Below are 24,804 nucleotides of genomic sequence, written 5' to 3'. Positions count from 1 at the left end.
CATGGCTGCACCTACAGCCCCACTATAAATGTGCCTGTGTACAAACACAGGGGGTTTCTCCTGACCCCACTCAGGTCATCAGAGCTCCCCTCTGTACATGAGTTGAGTCACTGTGCACACCTTCCACATCCAGACCCCTACATCTTTTAGGTACCTGGATTTACCTGCAGCTATACCTATACAGCTTTATCCATACATGTACATCTGTCTACAGACCTACACTGATGTTTGTGTGCAAACAGAAACATATATATTCATATATATGTGTGAAATAACAAATACATGTGTCCCTGTGTATATAGACACGTATACTGTCTCTGTATAGGATAGCTATACACCTTCACCTATATCTACACTTACCTATAAATATATAAAAATGACAAATACATGTGTGTCTGTGAACACATACACCAAGATCAATACACCTATATAGCCATACTGATATGGAGATACAGAGATGTGTAGATATATAGATACATCTACACATGTATGTGTATGAATGTGTATATATTCAAATTAAAACCACACATTTATGTGTATTCTTACTTACACACACATGTATACCTCTAAATACAGATCTATACATCCATACCTCATATAGATTTATCCTATGTACATATATCCATTATCTACCCATACCTGTGTCTGCACACACATTCACAAGTATATATGTACACAAATACACATGTATAAAAACCATAAATACATTATATAGACACATGTAAAATGCAGGTGTGTATGTACAGATACACACCCACATAGCAGTACCCAAATAAATCAGTATTTATGGGTGTATATGCTCACATAAAGATATATATGCACACATATAGATCTAAAACCTACAGTTCTGTGTATATCTACACACGTGTGTATAGAGATCTACACATGCTGTATTATGAAGAGGTACACATGTGAGGGTGATGTAGACATATGTACATATTATGTGCACTCATGCAGACATTGCAGTAGATACACAAAACATTCTCATGTCTGTCTGTCCATGTCCCTCTGTCTCTCTGTGCACACGTGTGTCTGTGAACATGTGTGTGTGTAGATGTCTGTGTCTGTTTCTGTGGACACATGTGTGTGTGTGTACACACGTGTGCAGGACAACAGGGGTACCAAGAGCAAGGCCAGCCCCCCCAAAGGCCAGCCCACCATCCCTTCCCCTGCCAGACTCCACTGCGTCCTTCCCAAAGGATTTATTAAAACACAGAACAGAAACCGGGACACACAGAGCACGAAGCAGATGCAGGGGCGTTGCTCACGGCTGCCGGTGTCACCACGCTCGAGGTATCCCCATCCCAGTTCCAGCTGTCCCCTCTGTCCCACCCACATCCCCTCCATCTGCCCGCCCCAAGCCCAGCACACGTGGACCCCCAGCCACACCGCAGCAGTGCCAGGGATTCCAGCAGGGCAGCAGCAGGCGTGGGCTGGCTCAGACACCACGAGGACCAAGAGACAGCCCTTAGGGGGAAGCTGGGGAGCACGGCCGGCTGGGACATGGCACCACTGGCCTCCACTCACCCCCACACCTGCCAACACAACCAGACAAACACCGCAACTCCAGCCCTCCCTCCCTCCCCTCAGCCCGCCTCGCCCAGACAAACTCTTCAAGTCTTCAATAAGAAAGTGCAAAAAATGTACACGGACACAAACCCCCAGCCCCGCCGCTCCCACGGGGGCCGCAGCAGGCAAAGCACACTTGAAGCAGGAGCGGAACAGCGCAGCAGCACCGGCGGCAGCTCGTCTTCCACGCTGGCACAATTTCCCTGCTGACCTCTGGCCACAGCGGCTCATGGCCAGGGGACTGTCCCCAGGGCTGCTGCGAGAAGAGGAGAGAGCTGCCCATCAGCTAAATCTGGACCCTCCCCACATGCCAACCCCACCCGGGAGGGGCTGCAGGAAGGATCTGCTCCCACCTCCATTGTGGCTGCTTGAGTTAGAGGCTGCAGCCAGATACTGGCACTGGGGGGGCAGGCCAAAATGGAGCCTCCATTTAGTCCCCCACCCCTTTATGTTCCCCAGCAAATGGAGCACAGAGAGCGGGAAGCACAGCCTTACCTCAGCTAGGAGTGGGAGCTGCAGGGGAAAATCGTGGGAACTGCTAAATATCTGTGGTGACAGAGGAAACACCTTGCTCACTACTGTCCTTTGGCAGCACTCCTGGGCCACCCAAATCCACCTTCTGAATTTCTCTGCCCAAGAGCAAAACCCCAACCTACCAGTCACATAGGGTCCCAGAGGCATCTGGCTGTAATTGACAATCCCACCTGGCCCAGGACCACGGAAATTTGGCCCAAAGTTGTTGAAGATCTGGGCAGAGCCAAAGGAGCCCTGGGGAGGCAAAGAGGGAGAAAAGACACGAGCCTGCAACCCTGACCTGACCATGACCCTGACAGTGAGGGCTCTGCGCCCATCCCCACAGACCTGGGCAGCTGGATCCCCTCCACGGGTGGCCAGGCGGCTGAGGATGCTCCGCTCTGACATCTGCAGCCGGGCAGCCACGGGTGGGATGCGGGACAGCATGGAGGGCAAGCGTGTCACATCAGCCTTCATGTCACTCAGCAGCTCCTCGAGCTGGTTCAGCACTGCAAGTAAAGCACAAGGTACTTGGGGGGATGCCTGCCAGACCCAGCAAGCTGAGAGGAGCAGGCAGCTCCTGGCTGAGAAAACACAAGATAGGGACATCTCCTGGCTCAGCTCCCCAGGTGAGGGTGGGGAACCCCTCCTACCCTCAGAGCAGACTCCCCCAGCCCTGCAGGCACTCACCCTTGTGCAGGACAGCGTTGGCAGGCTTGTTCCCAGCCAGGGACTCTTTGGAGAGGTGCTGGTGGCTCTCAGCAAGGCACTCCACTTCTGCCAGCCGCGCGTTGAGTGCCATGGCCGGGTGGCTGGGGTCTTGGGTCATGTTGAGATACGCTGCCCTCCGCAGCTGCTCCTCGATCACCAGGGCCTGCTCCAGCAACTGGGAGGTGCAGGGGGGAAAGGATTCAGGACCAGACCCCGCCCCATTATAAACCAGTAAACCACAGAGCCCCTTGCAAAGTCTGCTCTCCACTGCGCTCACAGAAGATGCTGGCACACTCCCCGCTGGTTTCAGGGTGCTGCTCTGGTCCTCTCACCAGTAAGGACTCACCAGCCCTGGACCTGCCACTTGCCTTAAACCGCCGGGCAAGGAACTTGTTCTTCATCTCGAGGTAATTCCCCTTGTGTATCTCTGACTTGAAGGGCTCGTTCAGGATCACGTAGCGTGGGTCATTCTGGATGTCCTGCCAGCGGGCATAGCCATGACTGGTGTGGGGGATGTGTCAAGGGCAGAACCAGCCAGCCAACAGCCTGCCCACCACCCCACAGTGACAAAACCCTCTCCTAAACCCTCTCCCTGCTCATCACTGCAGTGCCAGCCCAGCTCCCACACCCCCAGAGGCCTCTCTCGCCTCGCTGCCTCCTGCCCTGCCAGGTCAAAGGGTACGTGACAATTCCTGCCAATAGCCAGTAGTCGTGTCGGCGGTGCCAGATGTCGTAGATCTTGCCAGAGGACATGGCAGCCCTCTCCTCATTCTGCCACAGCGTGTGCAGCTCTGTGGAAGCAGAAGCAGAAGGGAGACAGCCTGGTCAGGCAGCTGGACTGCAGATCAATGCACAGCATGTGGGCAGGGCAAGCAGTGGAATCTTCCAGGACCACAGGCACAGTGCAGACCCAGGTCTGCTGCTGCCAGCAAAGCACCAGCCCATCCATGGCCTGTGACAAGGGTCACATTCCTTGAACAGGTTCAGAGCCTCTGCAGCAGCTTTGCAGGAGAGGCCAACACCTCACCTCTCACTCTTACCTGTGAAGCCACCATCAGCAATGTTGAACATGAACCTGAAGTTCATGTTTCTGTCATCCTTCTTTCCTTCCTCCTCTTCCTCTTTGTCACCGTTTTGCTGGGCATCACTTGGCTCCTTCTCCTCCTCCTTGCCATCCTCTGCTTGGCAAACACAAGGACTTGGCCTGTCAAACTGTGCTCCACCACTACACCCACTGGTGCCACCCCTGCCCCATCAACAGGCAGTCACTGCTGCAAAAGCCACCAAGCCCTCCCAGCAGGTCCCATTGTTAGCACTGGCAGTGCCCACCCCAACAGGGTCTTGCTCCCACTCGTGGCTCCTGAGCACCAGTGGGGCTAGTGCTGATGGCATCTTTGCCACCACCCTGTGGGCACACTCTGTCACCGTGCCAGGCACAAGCCTCACTCTGGGAATTCTTCCCACTCTTCTCTCTCCAAAGCCTCATGCCTCACCTGGTTTGACTTCTTTATCCTCCCCCTTCCCTGGGCTGCTGCTCAACTCCGCCTTCTCCAAAGGCTTCTCTTGCTCTTGAATCCCCTCGTCTGCAGGAGGGAACAGGCCTACAAGAAATGCTTGACATGGAAAATTCTCTGCAGGGAGCAACCTACTTATCCAGACACTTTCCCTTTTAGGGTAAAGTAACTACATTGTTTGTAGATTCAAGATGCTCTAAGAGCTTCAACAGAACATTCTTCTGCATTCTATCAAATAAATGTATTTAGTTTTCCCTCTTCCTTCAGACATCTGGAGGAACAAATGCTCCCCAAAATGACCATTTCATGCAATTTACAACTTGTTTTTTCCGGAATTTCTGCAGGACTTTGTGACATTCAAGTTTCCCATAGCAACACCAAGAAGCTACACAGCCTCACCTTTCACCAAGGGCTCAGAAGAAGGCTCAGCCTTTTCACAATCCTCTTGCTTCTCTTCCCTTGGCCTCTCCTTGCTGTCGCAGCTTTCTGGGTGCTCTTCACTCTCCACCTCAGCACTAGCAGGCACCTAAATGCCAACAACCCATTTCAAATCAGCCCGCCCCTCCCTTCCCCAGGGAATACCCCAAGGTCACAGAGAGAGCAGGGGAAACTTCCTGGAGGAGATGCTGAACAAAACCACCTCACCTGGCTCTCGGACACCTTCCTGGGCTTCTGCTCCACTGGGTCCTTTTCCTCATGGAACCCCAGTTGTGCTTCTATTTTGTCTGTAGGAAGAGCAAACCCAGGAAGTTGTTGAGCAGGGTCTGATGGGTCAAGCACCTCCAAAACCTCCTGGTGTCTTGGGCCACCTCCCTCCCAAGCCAGGCCCCAGCCACAACTCCCTGGATACCTGCAAGAGCCACTGGTCCCGTGTGTGTGTGTGCTGGACTGGCCGGGACGGGCGTGTTGGGATCTGAAGACACAACCTCGCTGGATCTCTTGCTCTCTGGGCCCTCAAGAACCAGGTCTGGGGTGCTGTACTTCCCATTGACATGCTCGAACTCCTGGACCTGGGACAGACACACATGATCAGGTCAAACAGAGCAGGGACATTCCCAGCTGCAGTGCCACAGGGCGATGTGTCCAGGCTGCTCACCCACAGAGTGACCAAGTGGCAAGGACTGCTGCACCCACCCCATTGGGAAAAGTCTCCAGAACATTCCTGAAAAGGCCCATTCAGGATTTCACTCACTCACCTTCTTCCTTACCAGTGACATGACCCCAATGCGAGTCAGCACGTGCTGGCGGGACAGCCCTTCCCGGGGAACGCCATCCGCAAAGGTTTCAGCGCCGTCTGCCCCGGGCTCACACAGGTGCCTCATGAAGAGAGACACGTACGCCCTGCCAGGTAAGCCACACCTCAGAGCTGGCCCGTGGCCTCCCTGCTCAACCCAGCACGCACATGATCCCCTGTCACCCACACCTGAGGGAAGTCTCACACCCAGGAAGGGAACAAGAGACGCCATCTCAATGAAACAGATACTGCCTCCCCAAAAAGAGCCCATGGTGAAGGGGTGCAGGCTCCCAGCCTCGCCTGCCTGCCAAGACCTGCACACCTGAACTCCTTCTCACTCTTCCCTCGCAGATCCCGGACCAGCCAGTGGGAGTTGAAGGCGTCCTGGGGTGGCATTCCCCAGCGCATGATGGCGTTCAGGAACGCCTTGCGCTGCCGGGCGTTGAAGCCCAAAACCTGCAGGAAATGAAGGCTGGGATCACAGAGTGGCCTCAGCATCCTGGAGCCTCCCAGCTGTGACAGGCATTGCTGAACCAGGAGTAATGTCCCAGAGGAATTCAGCCCGCAGGCAGCCCTGGCACAACAGCACTGGCCATGCTGTGCCTAAGGCTGAGGCTCACCTCGATGTTCCCCCCAACTCTTGCCAGCAAAGGAGGGAGAGGTTTGTCTCTGTCAGTCTTCAGCTGTCTCCGGGATTGTCTTCTGCCACCTAGAGCCAAGCAGCCTCCGTGATGGATGGGCCAGGGAGCAAGGAAAGACACCTCATGTGCCCCAAGCTTCCAGCCCTCCCTCCTGACAGGAGCAGAACCCATCAGAGCATCTGCCCAGACTGCAGGGTCCCTTCCAGCCACCCCTCCCCAGGCCAGGACACTCCTCTGCCCTTCCCAGGCAAGGGGGGACCATGCCTGGTCCTCATGGTGGACCAGACCACAGTCCTGCAGAGGCCAAGGAAGAAGCTGGCTGCCTTCCCTGCCCTGGAAAGCTCCTCACATGATAGAAAGCAGGGACACAGTCCACAGAATAGAAGCCCTGGGCACACCAATCCCTCCAACCCAGACATTCCTGATGCTTCCAAATCCCAGGGAGTATCAAACACATCGACTCACTCTGGCCTTCTGGCCTCTCTTCAAAGTCTTCGTCCTCATCCTCAGAGCCAATGGAATACTCTGACTGGTTGTCAGAGAGCTCATCCTGCCACTCTGCAGAACACAAGGGAGGCCAGGTTAGAAGACCCTGCCTGGGAGGGATGTGCTGGACAGGTCAGAGCCTGCTTGCAGGTATGACAGGCATTCACTGCCAGGCAGCAGGAGAGGGGGACACAGCAACAGGAAATAATCTTCTCGGGTTTTACAGAATTAGCATTCTGTTAAGCAGCAAAACCCCAATTTGAAATATTTTGCCCACACACGTCTTTCCTAAATTCTTCCAGCAAAACAAGAGCTTACAGACCAGCAAATAAAAAGAAAAAAATCTTTGAAAATTTCTACACTGCAAAGTTTAGGAAGCTGGGAAGTACAGATCCAGGCAATCTACCAACTGCAGAGAGACACCAAGTGACAGCTCTGTCTGTCCCATGAGCCTGCCAGGAGCTGAGCACCTGTGGCCGTACCTTGGTCCTCCTGAGAGGTGTCATTGTAGTTGACCTGCTTGCGGATCCTCTTCCCTTTCCCCAGGTTCCTGGCCAGATCCTCCTGCTGCTGCTCATAGTGGTGCCTCAGCAGCTTCTCCCAGTAGTCAGGGTCCACATTCTCCTCTTGCTTGATGATCTCCCGTTCCACCTCCTCCTGCAGAGCCAGAGACAAGAGGCTCCAGCAGCCACAGAGAGAGAGCAGGGTGGGTCCTGCCCCATGCCAAGCACTTGCAGGGACAGCAGAGGGAGCAGAGGGAACACAGAGGGAGGGACGTACAAAGGGGTGATTGTAAGATACTGATCACATTACCACACCGTCCTCTTCTCTCACAACATACTGAGCCACTTTAAAGGAGCTGAGATACTCATTCATGTTCTGCAGCTCCGTGTCGTCAGTCGCATCCTGGTTTCGGTCCAAAAGCTTCGAGATGGCAGCATCATCGTAGTGGATCACACTGCTGTCATCTACATCCTTATTGTCACCTGGAGAGCAGAGCGAGGGGACAGCAGCACAGATCAGGCTGCTCCTGAGCCAGGCAAGCTGAGATCAGCTAAGGAGATAGGAAAGGGGATGAGTCACCCCAGCAGAGAGGGGCTACACACCTGGCGGGGTGCCACCATGCTTTTTTTTCATGCCTGGGGTTGTTGCCCCCCCTTTAGTTGACGATGTGTCCGAGAAAGGGGTGACAGCATCAGGCACGGCGATCCGCTGTCCCTGAGACACCATGCCTGTGGCACAGGGAGAGAGGAGTGAGCCCCAGCAGCTCAGAGAGGGCCCTGCCTCGCACAGAGCACTCCCACCTCACCCTCCACATCGTCCTTGAAGAGCTCTTCTGTCCCAAACTTGAGGATGTCATCCAGCTCTTGCTTGGTCATGGAGCCCGACTTGGAGCCGAGCCCCGGGCGGACCACCAGGTGTGTGAGCATCATCTTCCTTTTGGCCACCTGGGTGATGCGCTCCTCCACAGAAGCCCTGGTCACGAAGCGGTAAATCATCACCTTCTTGTTCTGCCCGATGCGGTGAGCTCTGCTGAACGCCTGCGGGCAGAGCACGGGGCTGGAGAGGTGGCACTGTGCCAGCTGGGCAGGAGGGCCACGCTTCTCACCCTCCAAGCTGCATGAGAGGCACCCAGCATGAGGAAGAAGTGGGAATGTCACAGGGGAGAGCCAATTTTATGTGTCAGGTCTCTCCTAGATGGCAGAGAGGCCGGGATGAGGCCAGAGGGTGCAGGAAGGGGACTCCCAAGCAGAAACACCCACAAACACAGGAGAAAGTGTCAGCAGCTCTCAAGAGAAGATACTGAAATCCCAGTGAGGATGAGCAAAGAGAGGGCAGAGCCAGAGAGGTACTTACTATACAGGAAGGAAAAGGGAAAGTCAGAAACCTGGATGTCATTGTGGGGATTCCAGTCAGAATCATAAATAATGACAGTGTCGGCCGTAGCAAGGTTTATGCCCAGACCACCGGCACGGGTGGAGAGGAGGAAGCAGAACTGCTGAGCCCCAGGAGCTGAGAACGACAAACCCAGAGGTGGGAACAGGTGAGACAGAAAGAAGCACAGCTCACAGAGAGGAGCAGCACCATTTTGGAGGGACAGAACAGCTTCCAAAGCTGACAAGTGAGAGGCCTGAGTGCCAAGGATTGAAAACCCATCACTCCCTGGGAACCTGGTACTGCAGAGCCTAGCTCCAGAGCAAAGGGGAAGCTCTGTCATGTGCTGAGGTCTTGAAGGGAAAGACAGGAGCCCCTCCAGCTGAACAGCTGCTGGCACACTCCGGGTTCCTTGAGGGAACCAACTCAAGGGCTTAACAGTGCAGTACAAGCAGCCCCCACAGTGCCACAGGAAGCCAGACCTGCAAGTGTGGCACAAGATCTGAGCACTGGCACACGACCTGCTGCTGGCCACACCCTGCCACCCCCCCATGGGCACCCCTCAGCATGGCAGGAAGGTGAGTACCATTGAACCTGTCGATGGCCTCCTGGCGCAGGCCGCCCGTGATGCCCCCGTCGATCCGCTCGTACTTGTAGCCTTCATACTCCAGGAAATCCTCCAGCAAATCCAGCATCTTTGTCATCTACAGGGCAAGGCGACCCTGGCATGAGAGGGTCTGCATGCCTCCCCTGGGGACCTGCCCTGCCCCAGCATGGTCCTCTCCCACAGCCCAGAGGCCGCAGTGGTGGCAGCACAGCATGGGCAGCAAAGCAAGCAGAGCCAACAGGCAGCTGCCAGAGGAGCAACACTCGCATCCCATCTTCTACAGGCAGCTCTGCCAGCAGGATGGAATTGTGTCTGACTGTCCCTCCCCAAAGAGGAGCCTTGTGACTGTTGTCTCATTTCTATCCCGAGCTAACAGAGCTCTTAAACACGACAGGGGCTCCCTCAGGAGCGAGCTGGGACACAGCCCTGCCACCATTACTGCCATGGCTGCCTAGGGGAGAAGCTGTCACCAGCTATTCCACCTATTTCTGTCTGTTCCCAGCACAAATTTCCCATACCTAATTTTTAAAAATTCCTTAAAAAATTTATTACTATCCCTCCCTGCTCTCACCTGCGAGAAGATCAGAACTCTGTGACCCCCATCCCGTAACTTCTTCAGCATCTTTTGGAGCAGCATCAGTTTCCCAGAAGACTTGACCAAAGAATTCCCATCATAAGATCCATTGGGCAGCACAGGGGCCTCCTGTGAAGGCAGCATGGTCAGTGCCCACAAGGACAGCTCGCATTAACCTCACAGAGGACTTCACTTGCATTTCCAAAACAAAAACCAAAGTCTCAGTATGAAACCACTCGCATGGAAACCCACAGTGTTAACCAAAGTGGGATCCTGGAAGCAGCTGCCACCCAACACCCTGAGACATGCCCAAGGGTGCAAAGGCAGGGGACGTACCACGGCTGCCACAGGGAACAGGTACGGGTGATTGCAGCACTTCTTCAGGTCCATCATGATGTTGAGCAGTGAGACCTGGTTCCCACCACCTTTCGAATTCAGGGCTTCAAAGTTCCTCGTCAGTATGAATTTGTAGTATTTCCTGCAGGAGGGGGGGTGGGACAGACACCGTGTTAGCTGGGGCAGGTGTGGGACTGGCACAAACAGGAGGGCACTGAATTAAACCCCCTAGTGTCACTGATGATGCAAAAGGGAGGTTTGGAGGATTTTAAAAGCAATTCAGCATCTAGGGCTGGGTCTTTCCAGTTGCTTTTGGGGGCATCACAGCCCTGGCAGTGGGATGGACTGGGGCGCACAGCATCTCCACCACCCCCCTCTGCTGGGTGCCAGCCAAGCCCTCCTGCCCATCAGGCAGGGAAGGAGCAACAAGCCCTTCCTGCAGGTGCCCTGAACTGCAGGAGATGCCATTGAACCTGAACAGGTCAGCCTAGAACCAGAGCTGGGGCAGCAGCAACGCTCCAGGCTGACCCAGGCACACCAGCAGCACAGGCCATGTCCTAGTGCCAGGAATGGGAGAAGGGGATTCAGCCTCAGTGTTTTCTCCATGACCCCAGAACGAGCAGAGCCCAGTTCAACCACATGGAACACACGCCTTGGTGAGACACTAAGTACTCCCACTCCCCCTGCAGCAGGCCCCAGGCCAGTGGGGTGCCTCTGACCCCTCCATCCCCACTGACACCTCACCGTGCTGGGGGAAGCCAGACACTCCTAGGGAATGCACTGGCATCACTCACTTCTGCATCTGGCTCAGCTCCACTCGCACGATCAGCTCCGTCTTGGCCGGCATGTTCTTGAACACGTCGGCCTTGAGCCGCCGCAGCATGTGGGGGCCCAGCAGGTCATGGAGCTTTTTGATCTGGTCCTCCTTGGAGATGTCTGCAAACTCCTCCAGGAACCCCTCCAGGTTGCTGTGGAAGCAGCCAGACCCCCATGGCGCTGAGCAACAGGGGCATGTGAAAGCGAAGGGATCTGCTGCTTTATGGCTTAAAAACCAGGGCAGAGCTCTCGAGGCACATGAGGAGATAATGCTCATGTGCCTGCACCAAAGCCAGAGCAAGGAGCCACCCCAATGGCCTGAGTAAGTTCAACTTACTTAAACCTGTCTGGAGTCAGGAAATTGAGCAGGTGGAAGAGCTCTTCCAAGTTGTTCTGGAGCGGAGTCCCTGTGAGAAGCAGCTTGTAATCGATCTTGTAGCTGTTCAGTACTCTAAAGAACTGGAAAAGAAATAAGTTTGGCTGACAAGGACTGCAAGGAACCAATGTGTCACTGTGGGACCCTGCAGGGTGCACATGGAGCACTGGGCAGTGACACTCAGAGCAGGGTGCCAGCATGTCCTGCTCCCTGCCATTCCCACTGAGCACAGGCAGCAATCCTGTGTGTCCCTGGGTCATTCCACTTGTTTCCTCCTGCACCAGGGACAGTGAACATCCCAGGAGCTGGACACTGCACTGAGCCTCAGGTAAAGGGGAGAGGAAGGAGAGGGATCAATTCCCTTTCACAAGAGTCTGTCCAAGGACTGTGAGGCAGCCAGGCTCCTGCCTCTCCTGCTGCTGAAGGGCTTTTAATGCCAGAGGATGTTAAAGAGAAAAAAAATAATTCACAAATGCCTGCCACCTACTTTGGACTGGTTGTTCTTCAGCCTGTGTGCTTCATCCACCACCAGACAGGCCCACTCTATGGAGCCCAGCACTGCCTGGTCAATGGTGATCAGCTCATAGGACGTGAGCAGGACATGGAACTTGATCTGGGCTTCCTTCTGGAGGAGCAGAGGGAGAGAAAAGCTGGAATAACAGCAGTGAACAGGATAGCCTCTGTCTTTGCTGCTGCATGTGATCCAAGATGAGAAGGGCTGCACTGCCTGCCACAGAGCCCACAGCAGGGTGAGCCGTGCCAGCAAAACACCCAAACACAAGAACCAAGCAGGAGACTACAGAAGCAGAAAAGCTCTGGCAGAAATCTGTAAAGCTCATCACAAATCTCCTGCATTTGTAAACAATGCCAGCTTCCCTCTGCGGGACACAGCTGATGATGGACCTAACCAGCCTCCCTCTCCAGGTCAAATTCTCCTCTCCCCTTCTTACTGACAGGTAAAGCAATGGGGCAGGCACAGACTCAGCTCCCACCTTCATCCTGAAGACCTTCTTCCCACTGCGGATGGCATTGTCCTCAAAAGAGAACTCGTTTTCCCGGATGACCGAGCGGCTCTCCTTATCCCCCGTGTAGGTCACGACGTAGAAGTCAGGTGCCCACATCTCAAACTCACGCTCCCAGTTGATGATGGTGGAGAGGGGGGCACTGACCAGGTATGGCCCTTTGGAGTGGCCCTGCTCAGGGAGACAGAGCCCAGGCTGTTCTCCCCGTAGCCAGCAGCTCTCAGCCACCTCGGGGACTGCCAGGCACTCCACTCACCTCCTTGTACAGGGAATACAAGAACACAATAGTCTGCACCGTCTTCCCTAGCCCCATCTCGTCAGCCAGGATTGTATCTGTCCCTTGTGCCCAGGAGAACCTCAGCCAGTTCAGCCCCTCCAGCTGGTAAGGGTGCAGCGTGCCCCCCGTGGCATCAATGTACCACGGCTGCTTGTCAAACTTCACTGTAGGCTGAAAAGAGAGCCACGGCTCAGAGCAGTGAAAACCACCTGCCCCTCCTTCCCCTGCACCCAAGCACGTCCCTCTTTAGGTTTGTAACATCCAACAGCTCCAAAGGAGGCACAAATATGGTCCCTGGCACAGCTCAGTCCCCGGGCTCCTCACAGCAACACCACTCCAGAATTTTCAATGAAAACAGGAGGACCAGAAGAGGACAATGTCACAGGACAAGGGCACAGACAGCCCACCCTCTCTCTAAGTTCCTATGTCACCATACTGTCCCCACCACTCTCACTCACATCCACAAGAGGTGTTTCTGGAGGCTTTTCCAGCTTCTCCTCTTTCAGCTTTTTCCCTTTCTTGTTCAGCTTCTTCAGAGGGCGCGTGTCCTCCCCCAGCATCAGCTCCCTGTGACAGCCAGCACGCGTCAGGGAGGGCAGGGGGTCGCTGTTCTCTCAGCTCTGAGCTGAGGGACAGAAACACCTCCCACACTGCACTGCCCCCCTCCCCACAGGAGCTCTTCTGGCCCAGTTAGCACGGGCACTCACAGGGCATTGATTTTCCCCTCACAACAATCCACACAACAGTCTCCAGAATGAAGAATGGCAAACTCAGGGTACTGTGGTTTTCCCCCAAAACAGGCAGCACAGGCATGGAGACCATGAATGTCATAGCAGTACAGACTCAGGGGAAGGGGAGCACAGGCTGGAAAAGAGCAGGTGGGATTGCCCAGCAGTCCCAAAATGGCACATCAGGAGAACCAGCCTTCATCAGTGCTGCCCCACTGCTCTTTGAAGGGAAATCACTGTGAGCAGTGTCAATGTGTTCAAAAGGGAGGCACCTCTGTGTCCCCCTTGTCCCAAACACCTGCACGAGCTGCCCTGGCTCTGCCCAGCTGCCCTGGCTGTGGGCTCATACCTGTGGTTCCAGTAGAGGAGTTTGAGGTTCTCATAGTAGGGGATGTCTATGTCATCGATCTCCCAGGTGCACTGGTCATAGGGCAGGTCCTTCCACTTGATCAGGTAATGGATGTCTCCCTTTTTATCAAAGCTGTAACACAGGGCACAGTGAATGCAGTGAATCCCACCAGCCCCTGGGAGCAGCTTGCTGTGATCTGCTTCTGCAGAGCTGGATGCTTCATCCTCTGCCTTCACCTACAGACCAGGACATCCAAGCTGAGGTAGAAAAGCATAAAGTATCGACACTTCCAGAGGAAATGCCTATTCATCTGTGAGTGTGTCAAACCATTAAGCTTTACAGGCTGCTTTTCCATTCCACTGAACAACCTCACTTCCCTGTTTCACCAGGCCTGGATGGATACCAGTGCTTCCCAATTCACCTGCAGCATTCACCACTCTAGGAAGTCCTGCTTACACTAAAAACAGAATAAACACACTCCATGCCTACAGGGAAACCCACTGCCTTGTCAGTGGACTAGGTGAACATCACATGAAAATCAGAGAGGCAGCTTTAGCTCTTTCCTGCCACACAGCCTTCCAGCAGAGCTGCTGCTACGACTCGAAATTTCAAGCTGCCACTTGAAATATAGAAATTCAATAAAAACATGTCTCCAGCGACTCGATGCATAAAGCCCATCTGCACAGCACATTTCATTCACAGGGAATTTCTTCTACAGAAAAGAAACATCAATGTCAAGGTCCTGTAAGGGAGTCGGCCACATACTCCAACTCTTCCCCTCAGCACCATCCCCATCACCATCAGAATTTATGGAATGGTGAGGCTGTAACAGGACCCAAACAGTATGACTGGGAAGAGTGGCTCTGCACAACACTGCGCAGCCACCTTTGGGAAAACTTGCTATAACTCTATTTTTAATGTGCAAAGTATCAAAAATTAAAATAAGGCAGCATGGATCCCCTTCCAGCCTCAGCTTCACCTCGGGAGCAAACCTCCAAGGCAACAGAGACCTCAGCACAGGCCAGAAGCTGAAATCCCACCAGCCCAAGGCTTTGGCCTTGCAGAAGGACGGCACAATTTCCCTGCAGGCGCCTCACCTGTGGTTCAGGATGCGGTGGATCATCATCCACTCAGGCTTGATGCCGTAGCGGTAGAACCGCTCCTCCATCTTGGCATACTGGGGGTCCTTGTTCTTCCGCTTCTCCCTCTGGCTGTCCTCGTCCCCAGAGCCATAGTCGAAGGCCGGCGGCTCGTCCATGTCGTTCTTCCGCTGGTAGTTGCGGTACATGACGGTGTGGTAGAGCTCCAGCTGCAGCGGGAGGGAGCCGCGCTCAGCCCGCGGGCAGCGGGGCACCCAGGGGCTCAGCACCACTGCCACGCGGGCTCACCTGCAGCTCCTTGACCCAGGAGCAGTGCCAGTAGGAGAGGCCTGCCCACTTCACAAAGAACTCGCGCTCGGGGAGCCCCTCCAGCGCCTTGGGCGGGGGCAGAGCCAGCTCCGGGCCGGCGGCGGGCAGCGCGGGCAGCGCGGCGGCCGGCGGCTCCCTCCATGCCCAGTGCAGGATGCGTTGGACTTTGCCCTTCAAGGGAGGGCACTGGGGATACAGAAGGAAACAGGCAAGAGCACAGAGTTTGAGGTGAGACCCTGTAAGGCCACGGGGAGCTGGAGCAGGGAGCTGGGGGCAGAAGGGGGCCCTCAATGCCAAGTGGGCAGCAGCCAGCACAAGGTGCCTGAGAAGTGTCCGTGACACTTCTGCAACCCCCATGGGGGTGAGTCTTGCCACCAAACAGAAAAGGCCCCTCTCCATAGGCCACATATCAAACAAGGCCTGATATCCCATCAGAAACCAGGCTGGGAAGTTGCCAGCCAGCAATTCCCACAGGGAGACCACAGAGGCAGCAGAGCCTTCCAGAGCCACCCAGTGCCCTCAGGCACACGCACCGGGCAGCAACACTCCTCAGGGAAAGGTTTGGGGCTGAGGGCAGGGCTGTGAGGGGCAGCAGCCACAAGAGACACTGGCAGGCCAGACAGGTGTGGGAGCAGGGACAGAGTAAGGAATGGGAATGCTGGTAACACTCACTGTACAGCGTGGGCACAGCCATTCACCGTTTGGTATCTCTGGCAGCGGAGGGTTCAGGCAGTGAAGGTGGTAGGAGGACGGGCAGGTGTCACAGCACAGCAACTCCCCTCCATCCTTACAGACCCGGCAGAACTCCATGTGGTCATCCTCCTCCTCCTCCCCACCATCCTCTTCCTCCTCCTCCTCGTCCTTCGGCTCCCACTGGATGCCCTCCTTCTCCTGGGGAAGCAGAGCCGGTGTAACACCGAGGGTCTCCACCAGCAGCCCACCCACCCCCACGGGGCCCCAGCCCCACTCACACAGTGGGGGCAGCTCCACTTGCCCTCGGGGGCCTTCTCCAGCTCGGGGTCCAGGCACACCAGGTGGTAGGCGCGGGGGCAGGTGTCGCACAGGATGATCTCCCCGCCCTGCTGGCACACCTCGCAGTAGTCCTGGTGGTCCGTCTCGTACCCGTCCCCCTCTTCGACTGCAAGCAAGGGACAGGTGACAGTCAGAGGGGTGGCAGAGCAGCCAGCTCTCCCGGAGGGAATGGGACACTTGCTCCTCTACCATACAGTTAAGGAAATAAGGACAGGATTTCACCTCAGACCCCTCCTGTTAATTCCCACTACCTCTCTGTCCCTCAGCACCACAGTTCACCCTTGCACACAGCATCATCTCACCTCTGTCTCTCTTTCTCTCTCCACACTGTATCATCCTTTGGTTCCTTCAGGCTCTCAATGGAGAATGCCAGAACCTGGAGAGGTTGCAAGGGAGGCCGGTCAGAGAAACCTCCCCAGGCACCAGCACCGGCTGCAAACGCACCATGCAAGGGTGACATGGCCAAGGACAGGACTCCTCTCCTGGGACTACTCTGCTCTTCCTAGGGGCTCCCTGGCACAGAAGCAGGAGCACTCTCAACACAGCATGGACAGGAAAAGGAGGAGAGGAATGAGGCCTTGCAAGTGCTGGAATGGCTCATCTCAATTCCCAGCTCTGCCACAAACTCCTGGCATGTATCTCCAACCTTCCACTTCTCCAGCACACAGCAGGAGCTACCTTCCTCCAGCACCAGGGCCCTAACAAAGCCACAAGCAATGCCCTCCACACACAAGACATGGGGCTAGCCAGCCAGCCCAGCCTTGCTGACCAGTGGTGAGGCTGGCCAGTGTCACACCCTAAGTGATCCCCAGCCCAGACACCGTCCTTCCATTTCTTGGAAGCAAAAATCCATCAGAAAAGCTAGGAAGCCAAAGGATGCACCTGGAATACCTCATGCCAAACAAAGACAAAAGACAGAAAGGCAACGTGCTCAGCACAGGGGCTGCTCTCCAGAGCAGCACGAGGACAGAGGTGCCATGGCACAACATCATCCACTCGGGAAGGGATGAAGGGACACGCACACAAATGTGGACACACAGCCACTGGCAGACCCTGACAGATCCTTTCCACCATGGTTCACGTCTCCCTGTCCCTGTATCACTACCACAGCTCTGCCACCTGCCTCTGCCTGACTGCACACCTCACACAGACAAAACACCCCTCGTCTTCACACGCTCTCACCCACAGCCTGCCCTGCTCTGCTGGGAGCTTGCCACAAGCCACAACTCTCCAGGGGCTGTTCCTCGGAAAATCACTTCCCTGGAAACCCCACAAATTCTGAATCTTCCTTGCAGGCACGAGCCCCCCAGCAGCAGGGCCTGGACACCAAGAGAGCACCTCACACTCCACTCACACAGAGCACACAGAGAGGCACAGGCACATCCTCTCACACTGAGCCAGTGCCAGACACAGCCCGCCACTGCACGGGCCAGGGAAGCACCATCTGAACAGGGAAATCCAAACAGAATAGGAACAGATTACAAGGATGGCCTACTCCTCTTTTTCTTTTTCCTCTTCTTCCCTCTCTTCCCCAGGCCAGCCGAGCACTCAGAGCGCATGGAGGAGCTGTTGATGCTGGCACTGTCAAAGTCGGATTCCTCCCGTTCCTCCTCTTCACTCTGCAGAGGGAAGAAGCAAAGCACACCCAGTCCAAGTGCTGGCATCCCAGGTGTCATTCCACTGCTGTGTTCTCCTGGATAGGAACAACCCTACACTCCCATCCTTTGCATCCACAGGCCCCTTTTTCCAGTACCTGGCAGAACTTCTCTCTCCCTCTCTCTCTTTTGACACCCATTTCAGCCATGCCATCCCTCCCATGTCTATACATGCAGGCATTCACACCTGGCATTCCCATAGCATGAAAGGAGTCAAAACAGGCCCAGCATTCCATGGAGTCAAAACATAACAATACATCTGAATTCTTACTCGAGAGACTCAAGCATGCAAATCCCCAGCCTGCACACTCCTAACCAGGTGCTCAGGCTCCAGCTGCACGAGGCAGCCCGAGCTCTTTGTGACTCCCTGGAAGGTGAAGGTTTGGATCTAGAGCACGAGACAATTTTTTTGTGATACATGACTGAAAATCTGCAGCAACGAGTGGCTCCTGCCCTCCAACCTTCAACACACAGATGGCAAACAGGTTGTATTATGGGAACCAGACCTGGAACTGCCACACAGTGAGCTCAGGGGGGTTAACCAATTTTATTAACAGCTATAAAAGCCCTACTCCCAGTCACTAGTTACCTAAGGAAATTATTCTTTAAAATGCTGGTAATTCCTTGAAACACTCCTGTTACTGGTGCACTGAGAAGAACCCAGTGTGCTCTGGCTGGGCAGCTCCAGCATCCCAGGCAATGTCACAGGACTCCAGCTGCCGTGGGCAGGCCCTGCTAATGCAATTAAAGCATCCCAGAATTCTCTGTGAAGTACGGTTCAGCTGCAGTGCAAGCCCTGAAGAATTCCTTTGCAAATGAAATCTGAAATGATGGCATTATCACCCACACTGCTGAAAGTAAACAGGGTCATGTGATTTTAGCAAAAGCTGTGGTCACACACGAGTCCAACAGAATCTGAGCCTGGGCACAAACAAGGCTGTGACACCCCTGACATGGGGTAGCTGCGCCATCCCAAACAACAGCTTGTCCCAGTACCTCCCTCCCAGACCCAAAGCCCTGCAAACTTACAGAGGAGCCCTTTTTCCTTTTGCTGGGGATTCCTCCAAACCGGAATTTCAAGCTTCCCATCTTTTTCCCTTTCCCCTTTTTCTTCCCGTCTTTGGAGCCCTTGATTTTCTTCCGTACACCTGGACCTGGAGAAATTGAAAACTTGTTTGGTACTCTACAAACAACTGTCACCCAAATCACTCCCCAGCACAGTGGAACAGCAAATTCCCAAGGTGGAACACGGCACAGAGAGAGATCCCTCCCTGTCCCACTACTGCTCAGCTTAATTGCCACAAACTGCCAAACATCCAGCAGACCCAGAGGCTCAATCTGCCATGGTTCATGAACCACATGCCTCTCAAGGACCTCTGCAAGGGCAACAGGAGCTGCAGACACCCTCTGGCACCCTCTTTTCCTCCTCAATTTGCTAAATCCTGTGCTTTGTAGCCTTCTGCCAGATCAGCATCCGCACACCGCTGGCAAGAGCAGCCCCTCACAAGTGGCACCCACCCTTCCCCTCCTTGGTCTTGGCCTTCCTGACGATGGTGGGCAGGGCAGAGTGCTGGGGGCTGGCAGGGAGCCCCGGGGCGATGGTGACAGTCTCCACAGCCGCAGCCACCGCAGCCGCAGCCGCCGCCGCCGAGCTGCCCTTGAAGGGGTTGTTGGCACTGAACTCTCGCCACTTGGCACCAAGCACCGTCATCATCTTGGACATGGGGATCTTGGGGTTCTTCTTGGCAATCAGAGGCCTGCAGGGCAGGGGAGAGGGAGAACCACGTGTTAGCAGCACTGCGTTGTGTGTCTGCTCCTGCTCACACGTGCTGGTGGTTCACACCAGAAAGATGTGGCAGTGGTGCCTCCCAGGAGTTTCATGGGGAGGCAGCAGAAACCAGAGCTTCTTTAAGCAAATATATGCAAGGGGGACACACCTAGACCTCCTCAGAGATCTTCCTTCCCTGCAAGACCTGCTGTGCTCTGAAAGGATCATGGTACAAGCACAGATTCATTAACACTGTTTTTCTCATGAAACTTTTCAAAGAAGCATACAAAAAATATGGGGCTTTGGAGAGCAGGAGAGATAAATGCTTCAGCTGTTTCCAGTCAATCCTGCAAATAAATGGAGTTCTGAGGACTGAGATGAGAGGAAGAAGCAACAAGGAGCTGGCGATGCAGAATTGCCTTCACAACTTCATCTGCTGACTGAGCAATTCCCAAACCTCAACCACCAGGTCCACAGTTCCCTACCTGAGGAACTGGCTGAAAGCCTTGTAATTCGTCAGAGTATGATAATCCTCTTCTGAGAAAACGTAATCTACGTCATCGAGACCCCATTCCTCCATGAGCTGGGCTGAGCTCTTGGGCTCCTGGAGATTTAGAGAGTCACCATTAATGCAAACAGCCACGGCTCTGTAGATGAGCAGCACCAGGCTGGGTCTGTCATGTGCTTCATGTCTCTCTAGTCAGTGATATGCAAGGATTTTTTCCTGGGATTTATGAATCAGCACACGCAAGTGCTTAACAAATTAATGCTTCATGCAGTCCCAAGAAACAAATTAACATGGCACCATGAAAATGCTCCCCACCATGTAATACCATACAAGGCCTTGGCAGGTTTCACAGCTCCAAGAAACTCAGCTTCTCCCTGCACTCAGGATAAGCATCAAGGAAACAGAGCTTCTCCTGTCCCAATCATTCACTCACAACCTCATCCTTGCCAACCTCAAGGCAAGCTTCTCATGAAACCCTCAATTCCCCTTGTCCAAGTCTGACTTCAGGTACTAGCACCAGCTCAGAGAAAAGAAGTCTTTTGTACCTTTAAATTTCCATCTTCATTGTCATCCTCGTCTTCATCCTTCTTTTTCCGTTTTGGCTTTTTCTCCTTCTTGTCTTTCGGTTTTTTCTTTTTCTTTTTGTTAGGAGAATAATCACTCCCTTCACTTTCTGATTTCTCCTCTATCTCCTCTTCATTTTCTGACATTTCATCATTGCTCCCCTAAAACAGAAAGGGACAGTGAAGAACAAGCCTGCCCCACTTCACTCTCCTCCCACAAACTCTTCCATCTCCAGTGGATGGATGCATTCTACTTCCCTACAGTCAGAAAGGAGCAGGCTTCCATGGCTGCCCTGTGCTGGAAGAGCCAGAGCAGGGACTGCCCAGGGGATATTTTTGTTTATTTCTGGAGGGATCATGACCCACTGCACAACACGGAGGGTAACAGAATTTCCATCCCAAGGACTGTGGCTGCCTGCTGGGCGGAGCACTCAGGTAACTTCCCTGCACGGCTGGGGCATGTCCAGCCTCTCACTGAGCAGCACACCCAAGTCCTTCTCAGCAGGGCTGCTCTCGATCTGCTCATCGCCCAGCCTGGATTGATATCGGGGATGCAGCACCTGCACTTGGTTTTGTTGAACTGCACGAGGTTCTTGTGCTTGTCCAGGTCCCTCTAAGATGCCATCCCATCCCTCGTGGGCACCGAGAAGCACCAGGGCTCGGCGGGAGCTGAAGGACCGGCTGCTGCCAGCACAGCGGGCAGTGCCCAGCCCTTCCCGGGCCCGATCCCGGTTCCCTCTGCCCCTCCCGCCCGGAGCCACCGCCCCGGCCCCGGGCGCTGATCCCCAGGGCTGCCGGGGCTGGCGCCCATCGCGGCCGGTCCCTCCCGGCTCGGAGCAGCCCGCGCCTCTCCTTCAGCGGCGTTAGAACAGCTGGAATTGGGCACAGGATAATCGGTTTCCATGGGAACTGCTGCAGTACAGGTTGAATCTCCCTCTCCGCTGCCTTCCCTGCCAAGGACCTTCATCTGCCCGTGCTGAGGTTCCAACCACAGCCTGCCTGCTCCACGCGGGTTTTTTCGGGGGGTTGCAGCACCGGCTCGATTGTCGCCTCGAGCTCCACTGCGGCTGTTGCCGGCGAATTCCCGCGGCAGTGCAGCGTGGCAGCCCCAATAAAGCCCGGGGACTGCAACGGGCACAGGCACTGTCCCCACACCAAGACCTGCACTTCCCTCCCACCCGCCTCTAGCAGGGGTAAGGCTCATTTGCCCCCAGAACTCTTGAGAAGTTCAGGAAAATGAAGCTCCATTCAAGGTCCTCTGTCTTTTACCACCTGACCCCAAGGGCAGCCTGGGTGCTGCTTCATGGCCACCAACAGCTCCAGCACCAGGTTATCCCTGGATTTGATAGAGGAGGAGACAGTCTCTCACAGGCAGAACCTGGTTAGAGCTGTCCATCCAAGGCATTAATTAGAAACAGGAGGGCTCTCAGCCTGTTATTTCCTCCCCATCCCCAGCTCAGCAGCAGCCAAGCTCAGCACAAGCTGCACACACAGCTGCAGGGCTCAGGCAGGCCAGCAGCAACAGCAAAGGGGCAGAGGTGAAAATACAGAGTTGTGTTTTATTTTCCCTCTCTCAGAAAACAGCATAGGGAAAAAACTGTGCCTAACAATGGGAGAGGCAGAGAGGGCAGAGGGCCTGAGCCTGCTTTGTGTGTTATCTGCAGAAAGAGAACATCACCATGGCCATGACAGAAACAATCTTCCTTGGGGCCACGATGGCAAGAGGCAGAGCAGGATGGAATCACCGCCTTTAAACCAGTTCATCACACTCTTACCTGTACCACAAGCACTTCAATGCAATACTGCATCCAGCCAATGTTTACAGCTCCCTTGGGGAGATCAGCAACACCTAGCCCTGCCTTGGCAAGGGGGGGACGTGCCCAGTTGTGCTGGGTGAGCAACTTCTCCCCGGCCACAGCAGGGGAAGTAGGGGCTGAGGAACCCTCACTGCTCAGCCTTTCTTCCCAGCAGCCTGCCTACATTTAGGCAGGAAAAGGGCCAGCTCACAAGATGTCTGCTCCTGTCCTCACGACAGCACTGTCTGGGATGGAACAGTGAGAGGCACAGCACCAGTGAGCCGGGCTCTGGGAGCACTACCAGCCAGCCTCCTCAACAGAGCAGCAAAGCTCCAGTGCAGCCTCAGGGCCTGACCCTGGAGGACACAAATCCTCACCTTTGTTTTCCTACAGAAGGCCCAAGAGTCCTTCCATCTGTGAAGTCCTAGAGGCCCCTGGACCATCTCACCAGCAAACAGCTGGAATGAGTGCAGCCAACAGCTGCATCCACAGAAACCTCCAAGCCTTGCCCCAATCATGTTTCAGTGTGATGGTTTCATCTCCCTCCTTGAGAACATGAGTCCCAGATGCCGTGATGGTGCAGCAAGATTTCCTGCTGTCCCCACATGCTGCACTGTGGTAAGGGCAGGAGGACCACAGCACCTGGGGCCGGACAGTACTGCTGCAGACACTGATGTGCCCACGAGAGCTGAGCTGCTCCTATGGGGCAGGTGCCTGCATCACTGCCAGGAGGTGTGGAGGTCCCTTCTCCCCCAGCTGCTCCCCAAGGAGCACTTGCAGGGGACATTGTCACCCCTGAACACCCAAGCTGGGCAAGAGAGGGTCACCTCTCAGGGCTGGGAGAGCACCTGCTCAGTGAGTAAAAATCCCAATAATAACCCTTCTTTCCATCTACAGAGACATAGGAGGTGCTTGCCAGCAGCACTCTGAGCTGCTGCCTCTGCACCACAGCTGAGGAGGCCCAGCCCAGTGTGAGAAAATGCAGTGTTACCTCCTTCTTCCTCCTCTTGATTTTGGCAGCCTTGCCATCTTTCAGCTTCTTGATTTTCTTCTTTTTCTGCACCACAACTTGGTCTTCTGCAAAAAACTCATCCAATCCTTCCAGCACCCCATCATCTTCTTCTGGGGACAAAAGGGACAGCTCACATGGACACACTGCACAGGCACAGGACACAGTGCTCACCATGACAGAGGAGCACACCTGAGCAACAGCTTCAGGCCACAAGATACAGAGCTCTGTGGCTTCTCCTGTGGACCCTCACACCAGCAGCTGCCCCACTGGTGCCCCTCAAGGGTCTTACCCAGCAGCACCAGCCTCAGCTCTTCCCACGCCCAGAACCTCCTGCCACTCACACCCAGCGTGGAGGTGTGGGCAGCCCACAATGTGCTCTCAGAGACCCTGCTGACCTGGGCCTGCAGATACTGGGGGAGCACTTGGCTTTTATTTTTCCGATCCCCAGGTAGAGCTCACAAAAACACAGTGAGTAGAGGAGAAGAAGAGTTCATGTGGAAAATGGGTGCCACGGTGCCAGGTTGTTCTGGGCTGCTCACATCAGTTCAGGGACCCAGCCCTGGACAGAAGCACTGGTGCTAGTGCACACCTCCCCTTCCCAACATTATCTCCCCAAACCCAGTGCATCCCAGCATCCCAGCCAGTCTCCACACAGCTTTAGGCCTGTGTCTTTATTTTCAATTTCTGAGCTCATACAGCAACACCACTTCGGACTGGTCAGGATGTATTGCTCGCTCGACTTCTGTGAGGCCCTGGTACAGGTTGCCCAGAGAAGCTGTGGATGCTCCATCCATTGAAGTGTTCAAGACCAGGCTGGACGGGGCTTGGAGCAACCTGCTCTAGTGGATGGAGTCCCTGCCCATGGCAGGGGTGGGACTGGACGATCTTTAAGATCCATCCCAATCCAAACCATGCTGTTTCCACGATTCACTGATTCACGCTGTGTGCTGGTTTAGGTCTGACAGGGTGGGCATCGCTGCACCAAGCCCCGCCCAGGGGACCAGCCGGCCCGCAGGCAGCGCCCGGGGGGAACCCGGCACAGACCCCTGCGGTCCGGGGCGCGCAGACAGCGGGGATCGCCCGCGGCACGGCCGGATCGATCCGGGGAGCGATGCCACTGCCCCGCCCGTGCACCCCGCCCGCCGCCGCCACCTACCCGACACGTCCTCCTCGTTGTCCGCTTCGTCCAGCAGCTCCCGGGCAGCCGCCGGGCCCCGCATGCCGGGCGGGGCAGCGCCCGCCCCGGGCCGAGCGCCGGGGCCGAGCCGGGCGCGGCCGCTCCGCGCCAAGATGGCGAGAGCCGGCCCCGCCCCCTGCGGGGACACGCCCCCGGCCACCCCTCCCGCGGCCCGGGCCACGCCCCGGCCACGCCCCCCGCTCGTCTCTCCCCAAAAACCCCCAAATTCCCCCCAAACCGCCCCCCGGAGCCGCCA

The 24,804-nt window shown here is 55.2% G+C and overlaps 1 protein-coding gene across 4 annotated transcripts; it reads right to left on the bottom strand.

Annotated features, from left to right (window-relative positions):
• Positions 1-737: 737 nt before the first annotated feature.
• CHD5 (chromodomain helicase DNA binding protein 5) lies at positions 738-24,710 on the bottom strand. 4 transcript variants are annotated; one of them, XM_063417273.1, is made up of 42 exons: positions 24,528-24,710; positions 23,351-23,481; positions 20,546-20,725; positions 19,978-20,096; positions 19,243-19,481; positions 18,754-18,878; positions 17,565-17,688; positions 16,009-16,175; positions 15,710-15,928; positions 15,017-15,223; positions 14,726-14,937; positions 13,629-13,760; positions 13,010-13,118; positions 12,531-12,722; positions 12,245-12,445; positions 11,740-11,877; positions 11,214-11,335; positions 10,855-11,028; positions 10,061-10,202; positions 9,722-9,853; positions 9,130-9,247; positions 8,557-8,681; positions 7,978-8,209; positions 7,775-7,900; positions 7,482-7,654; positions 7,151-7,325; positions 6,648-6,740; positions 6,162-6,250; positions 5,864-5,997; positions 5,504-5,648; positions 5,158-5,317; positions 4,953-5,032; positions 4,707-4,833; positions 4,287-4,376; positions 3,834-3,971; positions 3,476-3,584; positions 3,162-3,294; positions 2,773-2,968; positions 2,431-2,591; positions 2,226-2,337; positions 2,065-2,115; positions 738-1,825 (listed from the first exon to the last, which is right to left on the bottom strand). In XM_063417273.1, the coding sequence occupies exons 1-41, from the start codon at positions 24,589-24,591 to the stop codon at positions 2,108-2,110; spliced, it is 5,853 nt and encodes a 1,950-aa protein (XP_063273343.1). In that variant the 5' UTR covers positions 24,592-24,710; the 3' UTR covers positions 738-1,825; positions 2,065-2,107. The 4 variants fall into 4 exon arrangements, with proteins under 4 accessions (XP_063273343.1, XP_063273341.1, XP_063273342.1 ...); XM_063417271.1 differs by having other exon boundaries at positions 739-1,825; positions 4,287-4,394; XM_063417272.1 differs by having other exon boundaries at positions 739-1,825; positions 4,287-4,394; positions 23,351-23,478.
• Positions 24,711-24,804: the final 94 nt, after the last annotated feature.

Source organism: Prinia subflava, chromosome 21 (genome assembly GCF_021018805.1).
Source record: "Prinia subflava isolate CZ2003 ecotype Zambia chromosome 21, Cam_Psub_1.2, whole genome shotgun sequence".
NCBI classification, from domain to species: domain Eukaryota; kingdom Metazoa; phylum Chordata; class Aves; order Passeriformes; family Cisticolidae; genus Prinia; species Prinia subflava.
The sequence above is the reverse complement of the archived record's forward strand: the minus strand, read 5'-3'. Positions and strand labels throughout refer to the sequence as shown.

What these genes read in the sequence shown, in the direction of transcription:
- CHD5 (XM_063417271.1), bottom strand. Translation starts at nt 24,591, where the DNA reads ATGCGGGGCCCGGCGGCTGCCCGGGAGCTGCTGGACGAAGCGGACAAC. An exon ending in GAGGAAAAAGAAAAAGAGGA is followed by an intron (nt 16,176 to 17,564) that starts GTAGGCCATCCT and finishes CCTTGCTTGCAG; the next exon opens with TCGAAGAGGGGGACGGGTAC. An exon ending in TCCTTGCCCGGCGGTTTAAG is followed by an intron (nt 2,969 to 3,161) that starts GCAAGTGGCAGG and finishes TGCACCTCCCAG; the next exon opens with TTGCTGGAGCAGGCCCTGGT.